We start from the raw sequence: 21,176 nt of genomic DNA on the forward strand, positions 1-21,176 counted from the left end.
CCGCGCCTTGGACAATACATAAGCTCAGTGAGGAACCGAGCAGGCAAATATGTCACAGCAAGGCGATGAGTGACTCAGATGTCACCATGTACAATTGGTAGTGAAGTGCCAATGGGCGACTTTCGACACAAGACCACATTGCCACTTGCCCGCTCCCTGTTGTTGACTTCTGTAGGACAATCACCGCGTCAAGAGGGAATTTGGAATGCGAGACTAAGTCCACCGGATTCGCTGATGAGCACGCAGTCATGACGCACTTGATGGCCGCTTCTCCTTACATGTACACAAATGCACGCCTTCTCCATGCAGTCCAAAAGAATAGTCCAGAAGAATCACGAAAATATATTTGACAGCCGAAAGCAAGCGCCGTTCATCAATGCCACAACACACGACTGGCGTGCCTCATCTCGGCGCGGTATCTCCTCCTGCGACTCCAATGGCCCTTACAGGCGCTGCTTAGAGGATGTTGCCCAGGTTGCCGACGTTTCCAATGTTACCCAGGACACCGCTGAGAAGGCCAACGAGATCCTCGAGACCCAGGGTGCTGCCGAGGTCGCTGACAACACCGCCGGTGGCGGCGTTGAGGTAAGAGTTGACGGCATCGAGGGGGGTTCCCTGCTTGAGCATGGCAAGGGCCTCGCCGACGGCAGTGAGGGCGCTGCCGGACAGGTCGCCAGACTGGAAGAGGCTCAAGAGCTTGTCGGCCAGAGGAACACCACCGAGGCCACTCTCAATCTGTTCTATGTCAGTGCACGCCCATGTCACCTGATCTCATTGGAGTCATACCTGGCTGAGCTCGCTGCCGAGGAGTCCTTGCAGCTGGACCTGGACCTGGGCCGACGGGACGTTGTCCTGAAGGCCGCTGACGACGCTGCCGACCTCGTTGACGAGAGAGCGGGCGACTGGAGTTTGGTTAGTTTCAGAACCAGTCTCGCTCTGCTTCATTGCGCTCACCAATGGGGGCGCTGAAAGCGCTGCCGGCGAGGGCGAGGACAACAGAGGCGATGGTGAAGCGCATTTTGGCTGGCTGTGTGAGATACTCGGTGTAATAAGAGAATATCAAGAGGGTATAACCGGTGTAGCGTTGCTTGCACGTGCAAAGGAGCGACTGGTAAAGGAGTGACTGACGATCGAATGATAGAGAGGGAAGAGGGAGCAGGACAGTTCACAGTGGCTGTCTCCCTCTTATATCTGAGGCCGAAGAGGGCTCTTACACCCTGGCCACGGTTCTTGGGGCTTGGGCTGCTGTTTCCCAAGTTTCTGGCAATGACGGCATGATCTCCAGGAGACCGCAATCACCCTGGGACCCCTTCCTGCGGCTATCAGCGCGATCATCCGCCGGTCACGTTTCAATGCCCCCTCTTCGACAGACCGTGCCAATCGTCATGTCCCACACGGGCCATCCGCGGTCTGTACGGAGTGCAGGATGTACATGGCCAACCAACTTCGCCACATCTCCTGGTTCCGCAAGATTGTTTGCTAGCATCCCTTGTATGGGTTAGCTGCTCTGCTGTTCAGACGAAGTGTGGGAGTTGGTTGCAAGCCGAGCATCCGAACCCAAGACTGAGTCTTGGAGCCAACAAGGCTGAGCGGAGCAAGGTCTTTGTAATTCTCGTCGTTGCAGGCAAGCCACAACCATCTTGCGTCCAGTTGCCCATGTGGTCTCCCCCGCACATGCAGATTGTCGCAGATTCACGCGCGGAGAAGGGACTGCATATCGTTAGCACGTGGCTGCGTCCTAGCTTCATCCCGTCCGCCTAAATGGCTGTCGAAAATGCATTGATGGAAGTTGACGGCAATTGCCGCTTTGACCTCGAGAGAGGGTCGGCGACCCCCTTCGTCCCGCGTCGCGGTCTCAATGCAGCAGCGATCGGCCCCATCCCGGCCGTCTAGATTGGGATGACCATAATCTTACCCAGTTCAAGGCAGATGATGCTTGTCCCAACACTGCATCTCCCCGCGCATCTGGGACTCAATCGTCAAACCCGCAGGTGAGATTAATTAATTGGCTTGGTCCATGCTGCAAGGCTGGCCGTGGGACTTGGGTCGGCAAGTGGGAGCCGCGCAACATGATGTTGGCTTGCCTCGTAGTGCAATGTCGCTCCGTGGTTTTGGACACAACATCAGAATCTGAAGATAGAAATCATCAGGCATCTACTGTGAAGGTCTCCTAGCTGGCGGGCCCAAGCTTGAGTGCCCGTGAAGCTCTGAGTCCGCCGCGACAAGATTGACGCCATGGACCCGCTGTGCGCTTAACGCTGCAGTCGGTGTAAGAGGCTTCATGGACAGTGTCGATCCCATAGCTGGGGATATTCAGGGGAATTTGTGGAGTTCCAAGTCGGCAGTTGAGGCCTCCAGGGTCTCGTCTTGCCAGCTTCCTCATGTGGGCGACACGATTCCGCAACACCCAGCTACTGCCCGTTGTCTGCGGGCTCCTGTTGGGCTTGCAGAATTCCGTTGAAGTGTCAATTTTCTCGACACCGAAGTGAGACCGGTCTGTCGTTGGGCGGCCGGAGGCTGCGGTTGGTGTGTTGGCACATGGTTTCCGGAAAAAAGCAACCAGCTGCCGGTCAACTACGGGGAATAGTACCGTACATGTACAGTGCTACGCAATTGTCAAAGTGGATTGTGAACAATAATTCGCACGTCCGACAGCGCCAAACCAGAGATCTTGCTCCGCAGTTCTCCGTCCGGTTTCAGGTGTACCACAGGGTCGTTGTCATAAACAGCACCAGAAGCCTTGTTGGGATGTCGACCAACTGCAACACCACCTGTTATGTATGAGCTAGGTGAGCAAGGAAAGACTCACAGAGAAATGGCAGTACAGTACCCAAGGTGAGCCGAGCCAGACTACGCCCATATCTATTTCCGGGCAATTCAAAATCTGAGTGTCTCACGGAGTACTTCGGGGAGGCTCTCCGTGGCTAGCTCCTGATACTAGCTCTTCGTGTCCGGCGCTGTGCCGTCAGAGCGATTCTTGAACCGACACCCCCTCTCCCCCCTTATGAGATGACAAAACTGGTCTTGAGATGCTAAATCAAGAACGAGAGATTCTCAATGCGGGACAGCGCAATGGTATGCCGGGCTGGTCAGTGTTCTAGCCACACAGCAGCAGAGGCAGGCGTAAACACAAATCACAGGAAGTATTGCCATTATGAACTGTCTTTCACTTATGAACGGTCAGAGGCATCCACGGCCAGAAGGAAACGAGAGCTCCTGCCGAGTCAACGTCCCTACAAAGTACCTGTTGGGCTATTACAGAGGGCGAGGAAGGATAACGCAATTACAATCATCCGCCACAGAGCAAGGTGCGATCACAATACTAGAGTTGATCTGTTAAGTGGCCTCATGAATGACCCTATCTACGTGTGTTCCTCACACTTTACCCTGCGTAACACTTCTTTGCCTGGTCGCACTGGGCCACCGCATAAACTTGACATTGCAATGACACTGCAGGCGCTGTCCTCGTGCACCCTTTCTTTTCTCTTTTCGGTCTCCTTCTGTTTTTTTCTATTTATTTGTGGATCTAGCAGAGTGCCGGCATATCGTGACGCTGCGTTCTTTGCCTGAGGGCAATTTGTATGAAGCAGCCCGTACCCATGCCCACCCTAGAGGACGTATGCCGCGGAAAGCGTCTGCTCCTGCAGCCCGACAATCACGATTAGATAGAAACAATATCAGCTACAAATTTTGAGCCTTGAATTTTTTTTTTTTTTTTTTTTTTTTTTTATAGTGGCTGTAAATACTATGAAGCGTGGCTGGAACCACGTGGGGACATAAGGTAGGGCGCTGGCACATGCAGTCCGTGGAGAGTTCTGCAAACGCACAATGAGATCCCAAATCCACAGGGACAATGCTATCCTCAGGCAAAAGAGGACTCATTTCAACTTCCCTGTTCTAAAGTGTGCTCACCCGCTGTCTCCGGCTGTCTCCGGGCAAAAGTGTCATACTTGATGCCCCTTGCATTCCCCTTTGCCTCTTTGCCCCCGAGCCCGGGGCCGCACCGGCCGCCGACCGGGCGCCACGCGGGCAGTGGGTCCCAGGACCGGTCGAGCCTCCGCTGCCGCCGGGTCTCGAACCGTCCGGACCGTCCCGCCGCCCAGAACGGCGATCAACATTCCCAGCCAGCACCAGACCACGCGGCGACGCATTCCAACGAGCCTTTTCCTCCTCGGGCCCCATTCCGGGTTCGCGCCATTCTAGGCCCTGTTTGTTTCAAAGACACAATGCGTGGACAAAACTCGGAGAGGGGAAAAGTTGCATGCCCCTCACGCCTCCTCCCTCGGGCGGCCACCGTACATACGTGGCAGGTAAGCATATTGCGCGGTTGCCACTCACGCAGAGAAACATTGGAGCGCCATACTGCGGGCGGAGATGGACGCAAGCCCGCATCTCCAGCCATCACACCGTGTGCCCGCCATCCGCGTCGTTGTCGTCGTCGTCATCCGTCACACAACGCCCGGGAAACGGGCTCCCGCCTACCCGCCTCGCGTCTACTACGCTACCCCGTCGCCGTCCCACGCACTCCCGCAACGTCACCCATCTCCCTCCCTCACTACGCCGCTCGTCCGGACGCAGCTTCCCGCTACGCCACCTGCACTGGCCCGTGTGCGACGCCCCCCGTATGCCGCGGCCCGAGCTCACTGGGCCCGCCATCCCGAGCAGAAATGCTCCCAACCCCACGGCGGACCAGATCTCCGGAGGCGTGACGGGCACCCGCAGCTTCACTCGCTTGCCCGTCCGCAGCGGCTGCTGCTTCCTGTTTCCGCTCCGTGCGAGGCTGCCCGCCCTTCTGGTCCTATCATCCCTCTGTGCGTCCACGGGCCGCATCCCACCGCTCTTTGCGCCTCTTCGCGACCCGGGGAGGTGGTGCTCGTCTTGCCGGCCTGCCCTCCTGTTCTACCAATTCCTCTTTCTGTCATATCGCACTCGATCGTCGCTGCAGGGGATGGCTTATGCGCAAAGTCCAAACGTAGATGTACGAGTAGCGTGTGCGTGGTAGTGGAAGGAGGGAAAAGCAAGGGTTTCTACAGCCTCTGCCCCCTTGCGCAACATCCCGGTCCCGCGGCGCTGGGCCACCGCCAAGGGTCACTGGCCCCCTCCATCTACCCGACCCCTGCGGAACAGCGCACCGCCCCTTGACAAGAACCACAGTTCAGGCAGGCTACGTAAGTTACTCCGTAGTTCGCACTTGGTTTCGTGCGGAGCATCAAACTGCAACATGGCTCGCAATCCTCGTCCAGGATCCTTGACCTTTCCCCGGCAATGTGCCGCGGCATTTTCGTCGCCCTTTTCCTGTTCCCTCTTTACCCGCACGCACGACGCCGACGCCGTCACCGTCCGGTCCTACATCTAACCTGAGGCGGTGAAACCCCGACCACTGTCACTGAGATTTTCGGACCAAAAAGTTTGAGTGAGGGAGAGGAGCAGGCTGTGTAGAGCCTGAAGGAGAGAGGGGGAGAGCCAGGGGGGAAAATCTTTCTGATCTTAGTTTTAAATTTATTCTCGCCGCAGGGCTGAATGCGCGGTGCTACACGGTATCTGTCTGCTGTGCCTCCCCGCCTGCATCTACGTGTAGATACCTTGGGTTGTTCAGGCCGGCCAAGGACGTCAAGCAGTGGCATCGTCTCGCCGGGCTCAAGAGGGGAAGCCCACTTATCATGCCTTACATGTTTACTACCTACTTCGTACATGCTCGTTCCTCTGTGTTTCGTTTCACGACCGGGTGGTGGACTACCCTCAACCCACTCGTCCACTCACCCACGTCCCGCCCCAAGGGGAGCATGGCAGCAAAATCTGTGGTGTGGACGCGTCAGAGACAAAAGCCTTGTACAGAGTACGAGCTACAATGGTTTCAGGAGCGACAATCCTCGGTGTGCGAGCCCAACCCCTGGCCCTCCGACTGTGGTGGCTGGTTCTCGTTTTTTGGTTGCTTGCCGCAAAATTGACGGGTATGCATCTGGCAGTCCACGGCTACAGCGTCACCTACTAGCTTCTCTTCACCCGCATCGTACGAGTGAAAAAGACCTGAAACGGCCTTCCCCGGAAACTTACGGCCATGCCCGCTGGGGATATCGCTCCATCCTGCATATCCTCCCTGCCCTATCCGCTACGAGCAGCTCCGCTGATGCTCGGCCCCCGTCGTCTCCAGTGCCGTGCCGGCAAGCGCCAGAGTCCAAACAGTGTCGACCGTGCGTGGCGTGACAATGCGGGGAAGCGAAACGTCAAAGCGAGACCCGTGCGACGTCCGGCTCTCGATCGGCCGTGCCCGCGACATGGCTTCACGTCGATTGGCTCTGCTCTCGTTGTGGTGTCGCGTTGTGGAGGGCCGCAAGGTTTGGGTTTGGAACCGTCCGGTCCCGTTGCGTGGACAATGCGCCCACAACCCAGCATCATGCCCGACGCATCGCCACAATCACGACTCACGCACGATCTTGACCACCAACCTTGTCAGGTGCTTCATTGCATATTGATTCGAGCCGCCGAACAGAGTATCCAGAGTCGATCTACATGCAACCTGTCTGCCGTCTCCTCGACGCCCCGGTTCATTCACCGAGGCCGGAGGGCCGTGTCCCAATGCCACGACCAAAGATTCGTCCCCTCCTCCTCCGCCACCGCGCGCCCACAGTAGCGGCAGACAGGTGGCCCCATTGTTGTGCAACGAGTCCTCCCACGGCACCGTTCCGCAGCGCCTTCCCCGAGACCAAGTAAAAAGCCCCATGTGTGGCTCTCCCGTTCCGACGAGGCCTTGCTTCCGATTACCCGTCCTGACGCTGTCCTCTGCGTCCTGTGCTCCGTGGTAAGCCGTGTCCCCTCGTCTAAAGTTTTCGTTCCCTTCGCATTCCTAGCGGGTTCCGTTTTAGTTTTCAACGCCGTCCTTGTTGTTTCTCATGTACAGGTCTAGGTGGTAGCAAGAAAATCGTAGCCAATGCGTCCCAATCGCGGCGCATTGGCTGTCGTGCCGTCGAGGCTGTAGTTCGGTGATCCGATAAAGAGTGACAGAGGTTGGGTATCTCGAACATTAACAAACAAAAAAAGAAAAAAGTCGCGTCATCGAAGATGATGTCTATGTCGTGAATCTCGTGAGAAGAAAATCTCAAAATCGTAAATCGCAGCATCGCTTGCTAAATAGAGGCGAGCACTTCATTTGCGAAAGCCAACTTTGTCGGCAAGGTTCCTCCAGAAGCGGCCCTTTGCATCCTCGCTGCGAGCCCGGATCATAACAGCGTCGCGGTGCATGGGTCCGACGATGTCCTCGTCACCTCGCTCGGGGAACTTGCCATGGGCGTCGAGCGACTCGAGCATCTGTGGTACCGCGCTCGGGAGGCACTCGTCCCTGCGCCGCCACTCCAGGTCGCCTAGTGTGGCATCGCTGGTAGGCGTGCGGCCAAGAGCTCCAACGGAGCTGCTTGACCGACCCCGCCCGCGACCCCGGCTGTGGCTTCGCGAATGGCTGGCAGATGCTGGCGCCGAGCGGCTGTTCTGCGTCATCATCTCGTCGTAGATGCTCTTCCACTTGCGCTCCGTCTCGGCCCACTTGGCCTCGGTGAGCGCGTAGATCTTGCTCGTCTGGCCATAGTGCTCGCCGGTGCGAACCAGATGCTTGGTGTAGTTGCATCGTGCGGTGTCCCAGTCCTCACGGAACTTTGTGACCGTCTCTGTCGTTACGGCCTCAACCTCGTAGGGCAGGGGACTGATGGTAAAGTTGGCGTGCCCAAGGCGGTCCGACCAAGCGTCATGCTCTTGCAGGATAGCTGGCAGAGGCAGTGGAAGATCGTTCGCGGTGGGAACATGGCGAAGCGATGTGACCGAGGGCTTGGTACTGAGAGGCGGCCGAGGGAACTGCGCCGAAGATATCGAGGGCGGAGAGGGCTTGGCGCTGGCACAAGGCGTCATTGCGACGGTCGGCGACTGCAGCGGCGACTCGTGATGCGGGGATGCCAGAGCGTCGGTTAGAAGTGGGGGAAGCAGGGGCGTTGTGGCCATGGCACGGTCGCGCTCAAGGTTCAGCTGCTCCTCCGGGGTGAGTTCGAGGACCGACGATCGGCTCAGGTTGTCGGCGCTGCCAACGTCGTAGTACGACACGACCGAAGCCATGGGCGATGAATCCTGGACTCGATCCCCCAGCTGCTGGTTAGGCGCTGACATGGATGAAGAGCGACTCGAAGGTCCGCGCGACAGGACATTCTCAAGGCTGAGGTCGGTGGTCGGGGATGCCCGCAGGCTGACCATGGGTCGTTTGCTTGATCTCCACCGCCTGATGGTGGGGAGGCGGGAACCGAGCCGCGACGTCAGGCCTGCAAATGGCGACTCGATACCGGATCGCTTCTTCCTGGGGTAGTCGCGAGCGACATCGCCGTCGCTCAGGAAGCCTAGGTCGTAGTCGAAGTCGAAGTCGTCACCAACCATGTCGCCAGGGAACAGGCCTTCGGAACTGTTGCGGTGCTCGCATGGGGTGTCGCAGAGGCAGCTGTAGAGACCAAAGTGGTCGACCGACGATGCCAAAGTCTCTTCGAAGCGTTCCATGGGGTCCTCCTGCACGTCGGGCAGCGTGCGCTTCTCAGTCGGCTTCGTCGTATAGGTGGAGGGCGAGGACGGGGCGTCCTGGGGCATCGGCGGCAGCTCGAGCGATGAAGTCGAGCTTGAAAAGCGTTGGTGGCCCCTGGGCGAGAAGGTCGGGGTCAATGGCGATGCGACGTCGGACGATGAGGAGTTTGTGGTGTAATAGACTTGTGAGAGGTCGATGGCGTCGAGGCCGTTGTACGGCATGTAGGCGGCGTCGCCATGGTTGTTTAGTCGCTCCTGCACTAGCTGCGGAAGCAGCAGTGGCTTTAGTCTCGGCGACATGCCTCACCGCGCAACAGCTGCGAACGCACAAAGCGTGCTGTGCCGATGCGAGGAACGCGGAGGGCGTCGGAATTGGTCGAGTTGGTGTTGATGTGGAAGGATGGAAGAGAGAGGGACGGCGGGAGCAAGAGGAGAGACGGGCAGACAAAACAACCTGGGCTGGGCACCAGTGACGAGGGTGGATGGATGGGTGGGTGGGTGGAGGGCGGCAACGCTGGAGGGCACTTCAGCGGGCGGCGCTGGTGCTGGTGCAGCGGTGCCGGTGCTGGTGCTGGTGCTGGTGCTGGTGCCCGGTGGTGGGGCGGGTACCTCGCCTGGATCAGTCGGGGCTGGACCGCTGTCGGCTTCTGTGCCCTTCTGTCTCGCGCTCCACTTGGAACTGACTGACTCTGCGGGTGGCGTGGGGGCGTTGAGCCGACGGGCTGGCAGTGCAAGTCGACTCAGGAAAAAGTGGACTGGGCGAGTGCTCGTGCTAGGCCCAGTTGAGCCAACGGGCTTTGTCGGGGCGGACGGGGCGAGTTGAAGAAATTCTCAGGGCGTCTCTCGTCCTATTTTAGCTTGTTTGCTGATTCAGATCGGTTGCTCGTGGGAGCGGCAGGCTTGAGGTGGGTAGGCTATCGATGACAATGGGTGAAGTGGGTGGGTGTCCACCGTGGCAGTGTGCTTGTTTGCGCTGCAGGGCCACTGTGACAGTGCTGTGCCGAGGTTGTGCCGTGTAGGTGCCGCAGGCAATGGTCGGTGCTGATGAGTCCCAGGACCCGACTGACGCGCGCGGTTGTTGCTGTTAGCCCGTCCTAGTTGTCGTCGGCGGCGGCGGTGGGCATGTCCCGTCTCTTATACCGGCAACGATGATGCGATGCCAACAGGGTTCGAGAGTGCGTCGGATTAGGGTACGAATCCTGACGCCTGACGGGCCGGGAGTCTGGATGTCGTATGCAATGGCCGTGTGTGTGTGATTGCAGCCGGTGGTTGGCCTGGCCCGGCCTGGTCTGCACAGCGCGAGGGAGGGCCGCCGAGAGGGAGGGTTGGGCGCAAAGGGCCCGGCAGCTTTGTGGATGTGGGCGGACTGACTGACTGATTGATTGACTGGCGTAATGACTGGCGGACTGACAAGTGACAGCCAGCACACACACAGGCACACACACGACACGAATGCTCCTCTCTTTTTCTCCAGCGAGGGTGCTGTCGCGCGCGCCTGTGCTGCGTCGTTGCGCGGCGGTTCCAAGGCGCTCGCCGGCCAGTCACAAAGGCGCTTTCCAAGATGAGGATGTCGGCGCCGTCAAGGGTCCTGCGTCGTGCCGGGTGGGCGACTGGGCGGAGGGCAGATGTGACGATGCACGGCACGTGAGACCTGCTGCTGCTGTTGCCGCCGCCGGTACTCTGCTGCTGCTGCTGCTGCTGCTGCTGCTCCCGTCCGCTACTCTGCTTGTGCAGACGTCGCGGCTCTGCCTCGCTCGTCTGACGTGTTGTTGTGTAGCCGACTGGCTGGCTGGCTGGCCGGTGCGGGATGTGATGGGATGGGATGGGATGATTAAATCGGGTTGGACGCAACGGCGCATATGTATGTACAAGCATGCGCGTCCCCGAGTATATTGGCTGCGCAAGGCACGGGCTTGGGGGGGCGCGTACGAGTGTGTCCCGAGATGTCGCCTGCAGGCGTCTGCTTGCCTGCTTGCTCGAACCTGTTTGTGCAGCGCGATGAAGGGGAGGGGGAGGGGGAGGGGGGTGTGGTGTGCTGCCAGCACCAGCTTCACAGGCGACAGGCAGCCCGTGATGGTTGTAACTTGTGGTGGTGGAGGGTGACTGCGAACCAATGATGCCGACCCGACTTGCAGCAGCCGAGCCGTCGATGTTGCGTGCCCGGTGGAGAGGCCTGTTTTGCTCCAGCGCGCACCGTCCGTTCTGCTGCGCGGGGGATGTGGTAATGGATGGATTTCACCGTGTGATTGATTGGGGCGCGAGCTGCCAGGGGGGGCTCTCGACCGAGATGCGCTTCCTGACTGGTTCTGGTGCCAGATGCTGCTCGAGCGCCTCTCGGGATTTGCGACGACCAAGGTAGATGCAAAGACGGATAGATGGCACGGGAGTCAAATCACCCCGCCAATCAAGCTCCTGGGAGGCTCGGGCGTTCAATTGATAACTTGTGACAGAGAAACAGCGGACGAGACGACCGGCAGCGCGAACGACGAGCAGCGCGTCGGATCAGCGGTTTATCATGGACGCCGGCAGAGACGAGGGCGGCCAAGCTTTGTCCAGCACGGAAGCCAGGCATGCCATCCGCGGGCCATGTGGGCTCCCCAGGTTGTCACATCCACATCCATCCGCGCTTGTTGGTCGGCAAGGGCTCGCTCGCTCGGTCTGTGCACACGTCGCATCCTCGTCGTGGGCCTCAAACCGCGCGCATCCACCGGGTGCCGCTCTGGCGCACCCGGCCTCGCTGTCCAGGCTCAGGTTTCTTGCGGCTTGGATACGTACGTACACGTAGGTGAATGGGCCGAGGTGCTGGCCGATGGAAGCGCGCCCCGGCACTCAGAGGCATGAGGAAACAAGAGGCGCGTCTGCTTCCGAAGCCAGGGCATGGGTCCCTCCTCGCAAACAAGCAAACACTCGCCAGCTCCCAGGTTTTGGGGACAAGGCTCGATCCAAAGGCGCCGCCGGTGTGTGCGGCTACGACCAAAGAGGTACAGCGGGTCCCACAGGCCACGCTGCTTTGGCGGCCCCACCGGCTGCCCGCTTGCTGGCCCTTGCCCGAGGCGCGTCCAGGGCTCAGTGCCTTACCGGCTGCAGGTGAGTGACCTGCGCCGCCGCCTTACCGATCGGCAAGCGAGGTATCTGCGCAACCCGACCAAACTCAAGGCTTCGTCCACGCGAGGCAGGAGCTGCCTGACAGCCAACTTTTGGACTCTGGGTACCGCTTCCTGATCCTGCTCCCGCCTCCAACAGGGGTGCAGACCAAGCGGGCAGGTTGGCCGGGGCGGCGCAGCGGAGCGCACCTGGCCTTGGAACATTCTGCCTCCCCCCGTCGTCCATCCGCTCTGCACTGTGCTTACCAGCCCCCCTCTCCCTCTTCCCAAGCTGGGGCGGACCAACAGTTCACCTCCACCGTCACCTGTTCTCCGCCCCGCGCGCGCTCGCGCCCTCTTTGGGGCACACTGTCTTTCGCAGCGGAATCCGAGGCACAGTTGCTGCATCGTGTCGTGTCGTGTCCGTGCCGCACCCGCAATCCCACTCCCCCGGCTTTGGCGGCCGCGTGCCCGTGCTCAACTCCAGACACGGATCATGGCGCACCCAGAGGTCCAAGCCGTGCGTGAAACGGCTAAAGACGCACTCAATTAAACATAGCAGCATCGCGCCCGCCCGGCTCTGGCTGATACCTGCGCTGCAAGAGCTTGGATCGCGACCGCATCGGGCTGTCGAGACCCGTGCTCCCATGGCTAGCTACGGACTGGCGGGCGGGACAGCGCGGCAGGTAAACTGCCTCCAGCAGGCAGCCGGCGAAGACATACACGCCCGCAAATGGACTCGTCACGAAACATGCCAGCTGCTGCCTGACGACGCATGCACTTAAGCCATCCGCCCATGATGCTCTGTGTTGGCAAGACTTGCAGTTGCAGGTGCGCCCCTGAGGTCGGGCATGGTTCACGTCATGCGACGGGCCAGCACATGTCGCCTCCATGCGTCGGTTCTCCTGGACGTTTTGGTTCCCCGGATGACCGCTCCAGCCTTGTTTCCTTTTCGTGCTGTCCGGGCATGTCCCTGCCTCGACTCAGGAACCGGCTCTTCGGCCTGCCATAATTGGCTCTCGGAACACTCGGTTTGTGGGTGCCTTGATAGCCCGCCAATGGCCCATGGAGGAAGGGTTGAATCCTGGGCGAGGGCCTCGGCGTTCTCGTCGCGTATCCTTGTCCCGCGATCGGATGCACCGAGTTCTGAGCGGTGAAACGCCTTTCGAGGGCAGGAGTCGTTGTTCCTATTCATCTGCTCGCCAGTTAGCAGCAAACGAACTGAGAGCAAGGCCAGGTGCGGCATCATCATCAAGTCCTGTGCTACGTACCCGTCAAAGAGCTATCTCATCGCCTGCCCGTCATGGCAAGGTGCAGCTGCAGCGCCATCCCTTTCAGGACTGCCATGTAGCGCGCCGTTCGGGCCCGGTTTGACAGGAAGCTTACCTGCACTCACCTGGGACGCTCGAGCTTCCACTTCGGTGAAGAACCCTGAACCTGGAATGATCTTGAGAGCATCCGCCATGTCCCCGTCGCACAACAGCGCGGTAGCCCCTCTCACCGCAAACACCTTCAACGCCCGAGATGTCGCGTCGGAGTTTCTCAGAGCTACCTGACCCATTGTGCAGTGAGTGGTGGTCCCGTTCAGGATCGACAAACAGACCACTTGTTACAGTACTGTCCTACGTTCTTACTCGACGGACTTTACTGTTTCTCGTGGCCAAGGCTGTGCAGCCCCGCCATCCCTGTTGTTGGCCAGAGGCCGATCGGCTTGTCAAACAGGCGTTCAAGCGTTTGCTCTCTTGCACCACCCCATACCTGTCATCCAGGCCTGCCGCGATGTTCGATGCCGGTGTCCAACTCCGCGTCCCTTCTCCGCATCCCCAGACACGTTTGCAAGTTCAACGTAAGCACCCAAACCGAATGATGAAGCTTAGGGTTCTGGACAACCGGGATTTCGCCGTTCAACGACCCAAGGACTGAGGAGCCGCGAGGCGATAGAGTTGGCGCTACTGACCGCGACTACCACGCGCCCCCCGCGCGGATATGTGGAAGCAAGGCGCCTCGAGTCCCGAAGGGTCCCGAAGGACCCAGCGAATCGCTTTCACCCTTTGAGGGTCTTTTAACTTCAAGACACGGGCTTCGGTTACCACTTTGAGTCGCCGTGGCTTCACGACCTCGTGGTGGCGTAAAGAAGGAGGGCACTTTGCCTATTCTCGGAGCGACGCTTCGTCATAGGCGCCCGGCTCCGCTGCCCGCTTCCGTTGAACCATCCAGGCGGGACTTGACTTGCAAAGTCAAATCTGCCGCGTGTTTGACTAGTTGCAAATCACATTTCCGTGGACGGCGTATCGTTTCTGCTTCGGTCCACGAGCAAGTCTGACTGGCGTTCCGCTACCACTTCTCGGCGCGCACCTGTGTCGGCCCTGCGGCAGAGCCGTTCGTTCTGCTGTCAGTGCAAAGACTATCGTTGAACATTTCGTGGCCGGATTGGTCGGTTCAGACCTGGCGCTGGGGCCCATTACCATGCAGCATTCAGCCTGGCTGATCTTTGGCGCAGCCATGTTGGGAGGCAAACTGTTCCAGATGCAGATGTGTCTCGGGCCCTGCCCCAGCTCGCCCGCTTCCATGTCTCTCGCAGGAAGATCGATACTTGGCACATTTTACCAAGTATTGCCTGCTACACGGCGGGGAATTGCTCGGCATAACGACCGTCAGCATGGGGAGCGGACCTCGCGGAGACGTGCAGTCTAGAGGCCGTCTGACAACCGGTAGCCTCCCAACTCCTTCTGACCGCGCACCCTCTCCCCACCAGACAGGCCCAACTCCCAGTGCGAATGTCGACGCCCCAAGCTACCAGTACGCGACACAGCAAGGCATGTCACCGTTGCCGTATCACCGGCGCGCTGGACGGAGATTCGAATCGCAGGTAGAGGGTTGCAAGACATGGCTTCAGCCCACGACCTGACAGGTGAGTGTTGGCTGCGGTGTTACCTGCAGGGACGACAGAACGGGAGCGCCTCCGCGCATCGCAGGCGCGAGGCTATCAACCCTTGACGTACATCTGCTTCATTGATCATGCCTCGCTGTGGCGCGGAACCCGTCCAGCTCCGCCACTGTTCGGGGTTATCGGGCTGGCTGCGTGCGCGTCTCCATGAAATCATTTGAGTGCTTGGCCAGATTAGACACCGACTCCGCTCATACTGGGCTCCACCGACGGCACGGTCGACTGTCATGGTGAGTCCACACGGAATCTCAGCATGTGGCCTACGCTGCAAATACATGCGTACATGCTTGCACGGGCACGGCACAAGCTCTCCAGGATCACAGTCGACATGCGGCCCTCACCCCCATATAGTCTAACCCCTCCTTATCACGACATCAGCCGTACAAGCCGCGTACGGCACGGAAGTTGGGGTCTGAGTTTCTGCATGCAGGACGCAATCCGTTGGGGACAAGCCGCAGGTTAGGCCGGCGGCCGCGATTGTAAGTTCTGCGCCGTTCGCACCGGGGACACTGGCCGCAGTTGAACAGATGAACGGCTGCATGTGACACGGACGTCTCAAAGGTGGACGTATGCCAGCAACTCGTAGGCAGTTCTTTTGCAGCCGGGCGCAGATTGTGCACACTGATTTATGAGATCCGGTAGATGCTCTACTGCCGTCGACCCATCATTGCTGTTGCAAGCGTCTTCTACAAGAAAGCAGCTTCTTACCTCAGTGGCAACGCAGCGGTAGACCAGGACACGGAGCTTCGGGACGAAACAGCAATGGCGGGGCAAGGGAGCATCCAGAGCTGGCTCCATTGACACATGCTCGTGAAGCATGTGGAGCGAGACGAGCGAGCAATGGTTCTTTGCAGCACATGCAAAGACAGACTCGAGCAAGCCACAGGCGAAACGTTGGGCAACGGGCAGTCAATGGGCTGCCATTCCGTCCAGGCCATGGCGTGGCATGGCTGCCAGGCACAGCCGCTGTCAAGAGCGGGCTCACGGAAGCAGAGGGGGGCGAGGCATGGAGGGAGGAGTACCAGCAGCGATGCGAGGCATTTTACCCTGGGCGTACCTTGCATTAGCAGCTGTCGTGGAGGAGGGCGGGCGCACAGCGCCATTTGCCAGACTCCTGCGATGGGAGAGATAGAGCTGCGCTCGGCAGCACGGTTGGAGCTTCGTTGGGGGCCCCAGCTGCTGGGTGTGCAGAGCCGGGCGACAATCCGGAAAAGGCCGCGGGGCGATCGCACGCCAGACGAACCGTCAGCGCAGGCTCAGCGTAGCATGGACCATCGACGATTTGGACGGTTGACTGACGGATGGATGACGCCGCCGCCGCCACTTCAGCCTGTTGCTTACAGCGAGGGCGCCGTGCCGTGGTGGATGACGAAAGCGACTTGGGATCCTTGCTGCCACCTCTGGGCCCCAACAGCAGCGGCGGAGCAAGGCGGGCGACTGCTATCTCGTCACCACTTGATTGGTTTCTTTTCTGGGCAGCCATCGTCGCATCCCGTGCTTTGTCATGGCGGACCGTTCGTATAGAGGGGAGGGAGGAGTCGTGACCCCGCAGCGGGCTGACTTGTTGGGTGAATGCCATTGTCTGGCTCGCGCGCCCTGGACGCACTCGTACGACGACCGCCGGCAGGCCTGGACGGCGCATATCGCTTGCATTTGGCACTGGCAGCGGCCTGGTGGGCGAGCTGGTGGGCACGCTGGTGGGCACAGCAGTCGCTGCGGTTCACATGATTTCTGCGGAGCTGGCTGGGCCCCGGTTCGGTTCGGCGGACACCATGGTCATGGATTCCGTGCTGCCATCCCCGCCATCGAGATGCCCGGCTGTGGTGGTGACTCGCCGAGTCTGACAAACGGGGATGACATGACGGCACACCACAATTTTCCAGCGGGACCGGCGCCCGGCAGACCAAGTCAGGTACGAGTACAGGGTAAGCCGGCTCAATTGTCCGAGTGGCTTCTCTTCCGCGTTTTTGGTGGGGGAGGTCCACCGGAGGGCTTTGCCGTGGTTCTTCCGTCGCTCAGCGCCGGACAGTCACAGCGGGCGCACGGCGGAGCAGTGAAAAAGTTTTCCGCCATTGCAACGTCTACCAGAGCGCGCCATGCCTGAAATGGGATCCGTCGCCGTTGGGGAGTTTTTTGTCTGCGCAGTTGCAGCGGCTGCTTTTCCGCGAGCCTTTTTTCCACCACGTATGTAGCACTGCCCCGTGCCCGCTGCTTACTGACCTTCCGGCGGGGATCGAGCCCTGGGTTGCCCGCCCATTCACTCGCTGTGCGGCCTGCTGTTTGCCCTGCGGACGGATTACTGATGCCCAGCGGGCAGAGCCGTTCCAGACGGGAGGTCACCCATCTCACTCACCCACCTGGGCACTGCTGAACGTCGTGCTGCGAACCATCAGAAGCCAGCCGTGGGAAGGTCCCAGGCTGTGTCACACAGCTTGCAGCGAACAGGCCATCGCCACTGTAAAGCGTAAGAGAGGTAGCACTCCGCAACACTGGGCGGCTCGTTGGGCGCTGCCCCGTCCTCAAGCTGCCCTCGTATTCTCGACAACAGGCTATTCTCCGTGCCCACGCCTCCCGCGCTGGCCAACCACGGCCGAGAAGCGATTTGCAGCACCTTCATCGTGAGACGTAGATGGTCGCCAAAGATGAGATGCTGCCCAACAAGTTGGCCTGTTCTCGAGCCACAGGGTCGACGCAAGCCCGTCGTGTACGACATGCAGGGCCTCGTAGACTTGCGACACCTCTCTCTCACTGCCTGTTATGGCAACAAGTCCAACCAGGCATGCGCTTCCTACGTACCCCTTCCGTTCCACAAGGGCGCCAGCAAGCTCCGTTTGGCTGCTGCGCAGACCCTCGCCCTGCAAGTCCTTTGGTCATCTTGTCCTGGCATGGTTGATGGGTGCCAGGCTAGACACGACTCGAGCCCTCCCACGTCCTTTCTATCTGCTGCTGAGGCCAACTCGACCCCTTGGGTTCGTCTCTGCAGCAAGAGCACTAGCAGCACCAGCAGCATCAGCGAACCACGTATACGTACTTCGTAGGTCCAATTTGATATGCTCGCTGCTGGCTGGCACCAGGCCCCCGACAGCAGAGCGCGGCGTCGTGTGGCGGGCGCTCATTCGCTGGCCCTCCGGGAGACGCTCGCGGCAAAGCAAGGCGGTGGTACTCGGTCGGGGCCCTCGACGCGCTTCATGTTCCCGGGCTGCTGCCATGGCTTGCAACCGGATCTTGGCTGGCGATATGTCAGGTTGCGCAGCGCCCGCCCAGCAGTTGAACCCCCAAGCTACGGAGTTACGCCCCGTACGCGCCACGATAATTCTACCCTGAGCTTTCCAGGTTGGGCATAAAATGCAAAGCTGGAGGGAGTATGCGCGCGGCTGTATCTGGCCTTTTCGCCCAGGCTGCTCCAACAAGTCTCCGTTGGCGCCTTAGCTCTGTTCTGTCCCTACTAGGTACTGTAACGTTATGTACTGGGCTGCACGATACAATATTGTCCTTTTGCGGCCCGCCTGCTTGTCTCGCTGCGGTCCATTACGATGCAGGTCCAGGCGGTGTCGCCGTGGGGGGAGGTTGGTCGCGTGGCTTACACGTACATACTAGAGGTATGGGGATGGTGGCTGGCGCATCGCATCGCCCCCTTGCACTGGACGCGGCGCGGTCCCGCGGCGATGGTGTCCTTTTATTTTTCTATTCTGAGAACTATGGTTGCCGGGAGCGGTCCGTTGATTCCCTAGCGAGAGACGTGTATAGATGCTGTTCGACAATGGGCCCTACGCTGTCCAGGTTGGGTCGTCCGGGCCTCTTGCTGATCCCAAAAACGTGGCTCTCGGCAGGGATACCTTGCCCTTTGAGGCCACCCGTTGCACGAGAATACATACGGCAGCGAATTGCGCTGCATGCGCGCTTTCCTTCTTGGCGGTGACGAGTGTCATTTTCACGCGCCTGAAGCCCTTCAAGGGGTAGAAAAGAAAGGAAAGGAACAAAGTCGCCCGGTCAAGGCGCCCTGCTGGTGACGTGGCGCGAGTTGCGGTCAAGGTGACGAGAGCTGCGGCATACATGCCACTCGTCACAGCGGATATTGCTCGCCTCTGACAACTTTGAGGAGGGACCCTCCGCTTACCTAGTACTCACGTGGCACCTTGGTTGTTCGGCGTCTTTCTCCAATCTACGGAGATGGGACGGACACTGCCTTTGCTGCAGTGCGGATGCCGGCAACCAGCGGGCTGCATGTAGGGTAGGATGGACACTGGACACCACCAGGAAGGGGAGGGACACTTCTTCCTGGCCGGCAAGAATAGAGCCATACGGGTGTTACGACCATGGTATCGGGCATACAAAGCCACGTGCATCATCATTTCGTAGTCCTCGTTCTGCTTCAGCGCCGTTCGCTTCAAGTTGATTGGGCATATACCACGTCCGTCTGAGTTACAATGCCTCGTCAACGCCGTCACAACCGTCCGCTCCATCAGCCGACGCCGGCCGTACGTATCACACCACTCCTAGTGCAAGAGCAGGCCGTCTCCAAGCGAGATACAAGCTCTGTCGAGAATGGTTCTTAAAATTACCTGTGCTACGCTGCCGAGAAAAGCCGAAGCTATTCCCACCCGCCTGCGCGCCGCCCCCTCCTTCGCTTCACCACCAACCAGTATTGTGCATGCAGGCAGAGATAGAGGGCCAGGACAGACATGTCGGCGAGGCGCGGCCACCGACGCCGGCAACGGCCCTCGGCTGATGACGACGAGTGGCAGCTCGTGCGGCTGCAGCCACCACGCGTACGCCTCCAGCACTTCTAGACTCGGCAATGACGGGACGGAGAGCTCACGGGACACGATTGCTGGAACTGTCATGGAACGACGATGCACTATGAAGTTCTTCTATTGGCGCGAGTCGCGTGCTGGGACCCCCCCCTCCTCTCCTCGTCCTTGTCCTCATATTCCCTTGTCATATCTCGCTCCTTCTTCCCCGCGGCACAGATCAAGCAGGTGTCGCCTTGGGCCCGGATCTTGGCAGCGCGGTGCGGTCGCACGAGCAGCACTCTGGCGGTGTTGCTGCCTTGACGACGGCCGTGTGCCAAGAGCTGCCATCATCTCAGTTGATAGGGGGTTAAAGGTAGGGTTCTCCATGACAGAAAGGAGGGGCGAAGGCCAGGCAGCTCTCGAATCCGGCGCGACGCGTCTCGTGGTGTGCCACTGCATGTGGACGAGGGTCCACGATAGGGGGCCTCATCATCTGAACACCGCACGCAGGGTCCTTTCCCCTCATTGAGGCGCGCGGCAGCAGCAGCGGTAGCGGCGGCGGATGCGACGGTCGTGCTGCATCTCCCTCGGAATCTGGGGTTACTGCCAAGGAGGGGTGGAAAGTGGATGGCGCAGACTGTTCGCGGAGGGGAAGGGGAGATGTGTCAGGTTCCAGCGGCTCCGTCAGGAGATATATGATCAGATAGTCGGATCGTTGCCGAGTGCGACGCTGCGGCTGGCGGCGAAAGGGGAGGGGGCGTGCGTGCTGGAGCAAGGTGCGTTGACAGCTGGGCGTTGTGGCGCCGTTCCCCGCGATGAGGTTGATCGTTCGTGCTTCCCGAGGGCGCTTGGTGGCACGGCAGGTGGTCTGGACGGGTCTTCAGGCGGGCGCGTCGCGAAGGCATCATCGCGTCGGAGACATGTCTTTGAGCCCAAGGATGAAGTGAGTGATCTTGACTGCGTCATGGTGGTCGGGTGGACTGGCTGATGACCATGAATTTCGGCATCGCTTTCCGGAAGGGAGGAGTTCTACTCCGAGGACTGATGGCCTGCTTGCGAAGCCATACTTGTGTGTATTATACTCGGAGACAGTCGTAAAGGGGGCAGCGGCGAAAATTATACTCGAACCGTTCTGGCAACGTCGTAAGCCTCTATCACCGCTGTTGTGAAGACTGGAGAGAAAGTCTGCCCACCTACCAGGACAATGAACAAAGCCAGCAGAACAAAGGCACTCGATCATAGAGCAGGCGTAAGCTCCAGCAGGCGTTCGACTTAGGGGAGGATGTATCCGAGCCAGGCGCTGACCAGCTCCCTCCGCAGCTCGTAGTCTGCCCACGTGAGCGTATCGGTTCTCGCTGTGTTTCCAATGACGATGGTAAGTCGAAGGCTTCCCTGAAGATCCGCGAGAGGGAACAGTTTACTCACGCCAGTTCACGGTCAGCCTGTAAAGCGTGTCGTAAAAGTCATACTCCAAGGCCGAGCCCCTGGTCTCGTCCCGGGCGTGGCTCGCTGAGCTGAACAGCTGGATGATGTGGTAGTTTTTGCGCAGGCGGTCGATGATCAGGTCGAAGCACTGCGCCGTGATGCCCTTGTCTGGCTGAAAGTCTGTATCGTATCGCCGCCTACGTGAGCGGGGAGTTTAGGGGAGCTGGTGGTTCGTCGACGGCCGTGGCTGCGCTTGGGATTATGCGTACCTCGCGCGAAGTCGAACCTGCAGGCGACATTAGTAGGATGATCGCTGTCGCGTTTGATGATTTCGACTCACGGCTCTTGCAACATCTTGGTATTGGTGGTGCTGTAGTGGATGATTGTAAGTATTCATAATATACCCCTGGCAGTGTACAAAGGCCGTGAGAGATGCCTACG

At 59.6% G+C, this 21,176-nt stretch overlaps 3 protein-coding genes across 3 annotated transcripts; all 3 read right to left on the reverse strand.

Annotated features, from left to right (window-relative positions):
- Positions 1-456: 456 nt before the first annotated feature.
- PLICBS_007562 (uncharacterized protein) lies at positions 457-1,018 on the reverse strand (the record flags this gene model as incomplete). Its single annotated transcript, XM_018321001.2, has 3 exons — positions 457-735; positions 787-902; positions 955-1,018. The coding sequence occupies 3 exons, from the start codon at positions 1,016-1,018 to the stop codon at positions 457-459; spliced, it is 459 nt and encodes a 152-aa protein (XP_018180898.1).
- Positions 1,019-7,143: 6,125 nt separating this feature from the next.
- On the reverse strand, positions 7,144-8,847 carry PLICBS_007563 (uncharacterized protein; the record flags this gene model as incomplete). The annotated part of the gene is made up of 1 exon (XM_018321003.2): positions 7,144-8,847. One exon carries the CDS (start codon positions 8,845-8,847, stop codon positions 7,144-7,146), a length of 1,704 nt encoding a protein of 567 aa, XP_018180900.1.
- An 11,735-nt stretch (positions 8,848-20,582) lies between these two features.
- Positions 20,583-21,089, reverse strand: PLICBS_007564 (uncharacterized protein; the record flags this gene model as incomplete). The annotated part of the gene is made up of 4 exons (XM_065601204.1): positions 20,583-20,665; positions 20,736-20,915; positions 21,005-21,021; positions 21,076-21,089. The coding sequence occupies 4 exons, from the start codon at positions 21,087-21,089 to the stop codon at positions 20,583-20,585; spliced, it is 294 nt and encodes a 97-aa protein (XP_065457276.1).
- Positions 21,090-21,176: the final 87 nt, after the last annotated feature.

The sequence above is a fragment of the Purpureocillium lilacinum genome (assembly GCF_023168085.1).
Source record: "Purpureocillium lilacinum CBS 284.36 DNA, scaffold_5, whole genome shotgun sequence".
In the NCBI taxonomy this organism is placed as follows: domain Eukaryota; kingdom Fungi; phylum Ascomycota; class Sordariomycetes; order Hypocreales; family Ophiocordycipitaceae; genus Purpureocillium; species Purpureocillium lilacinum.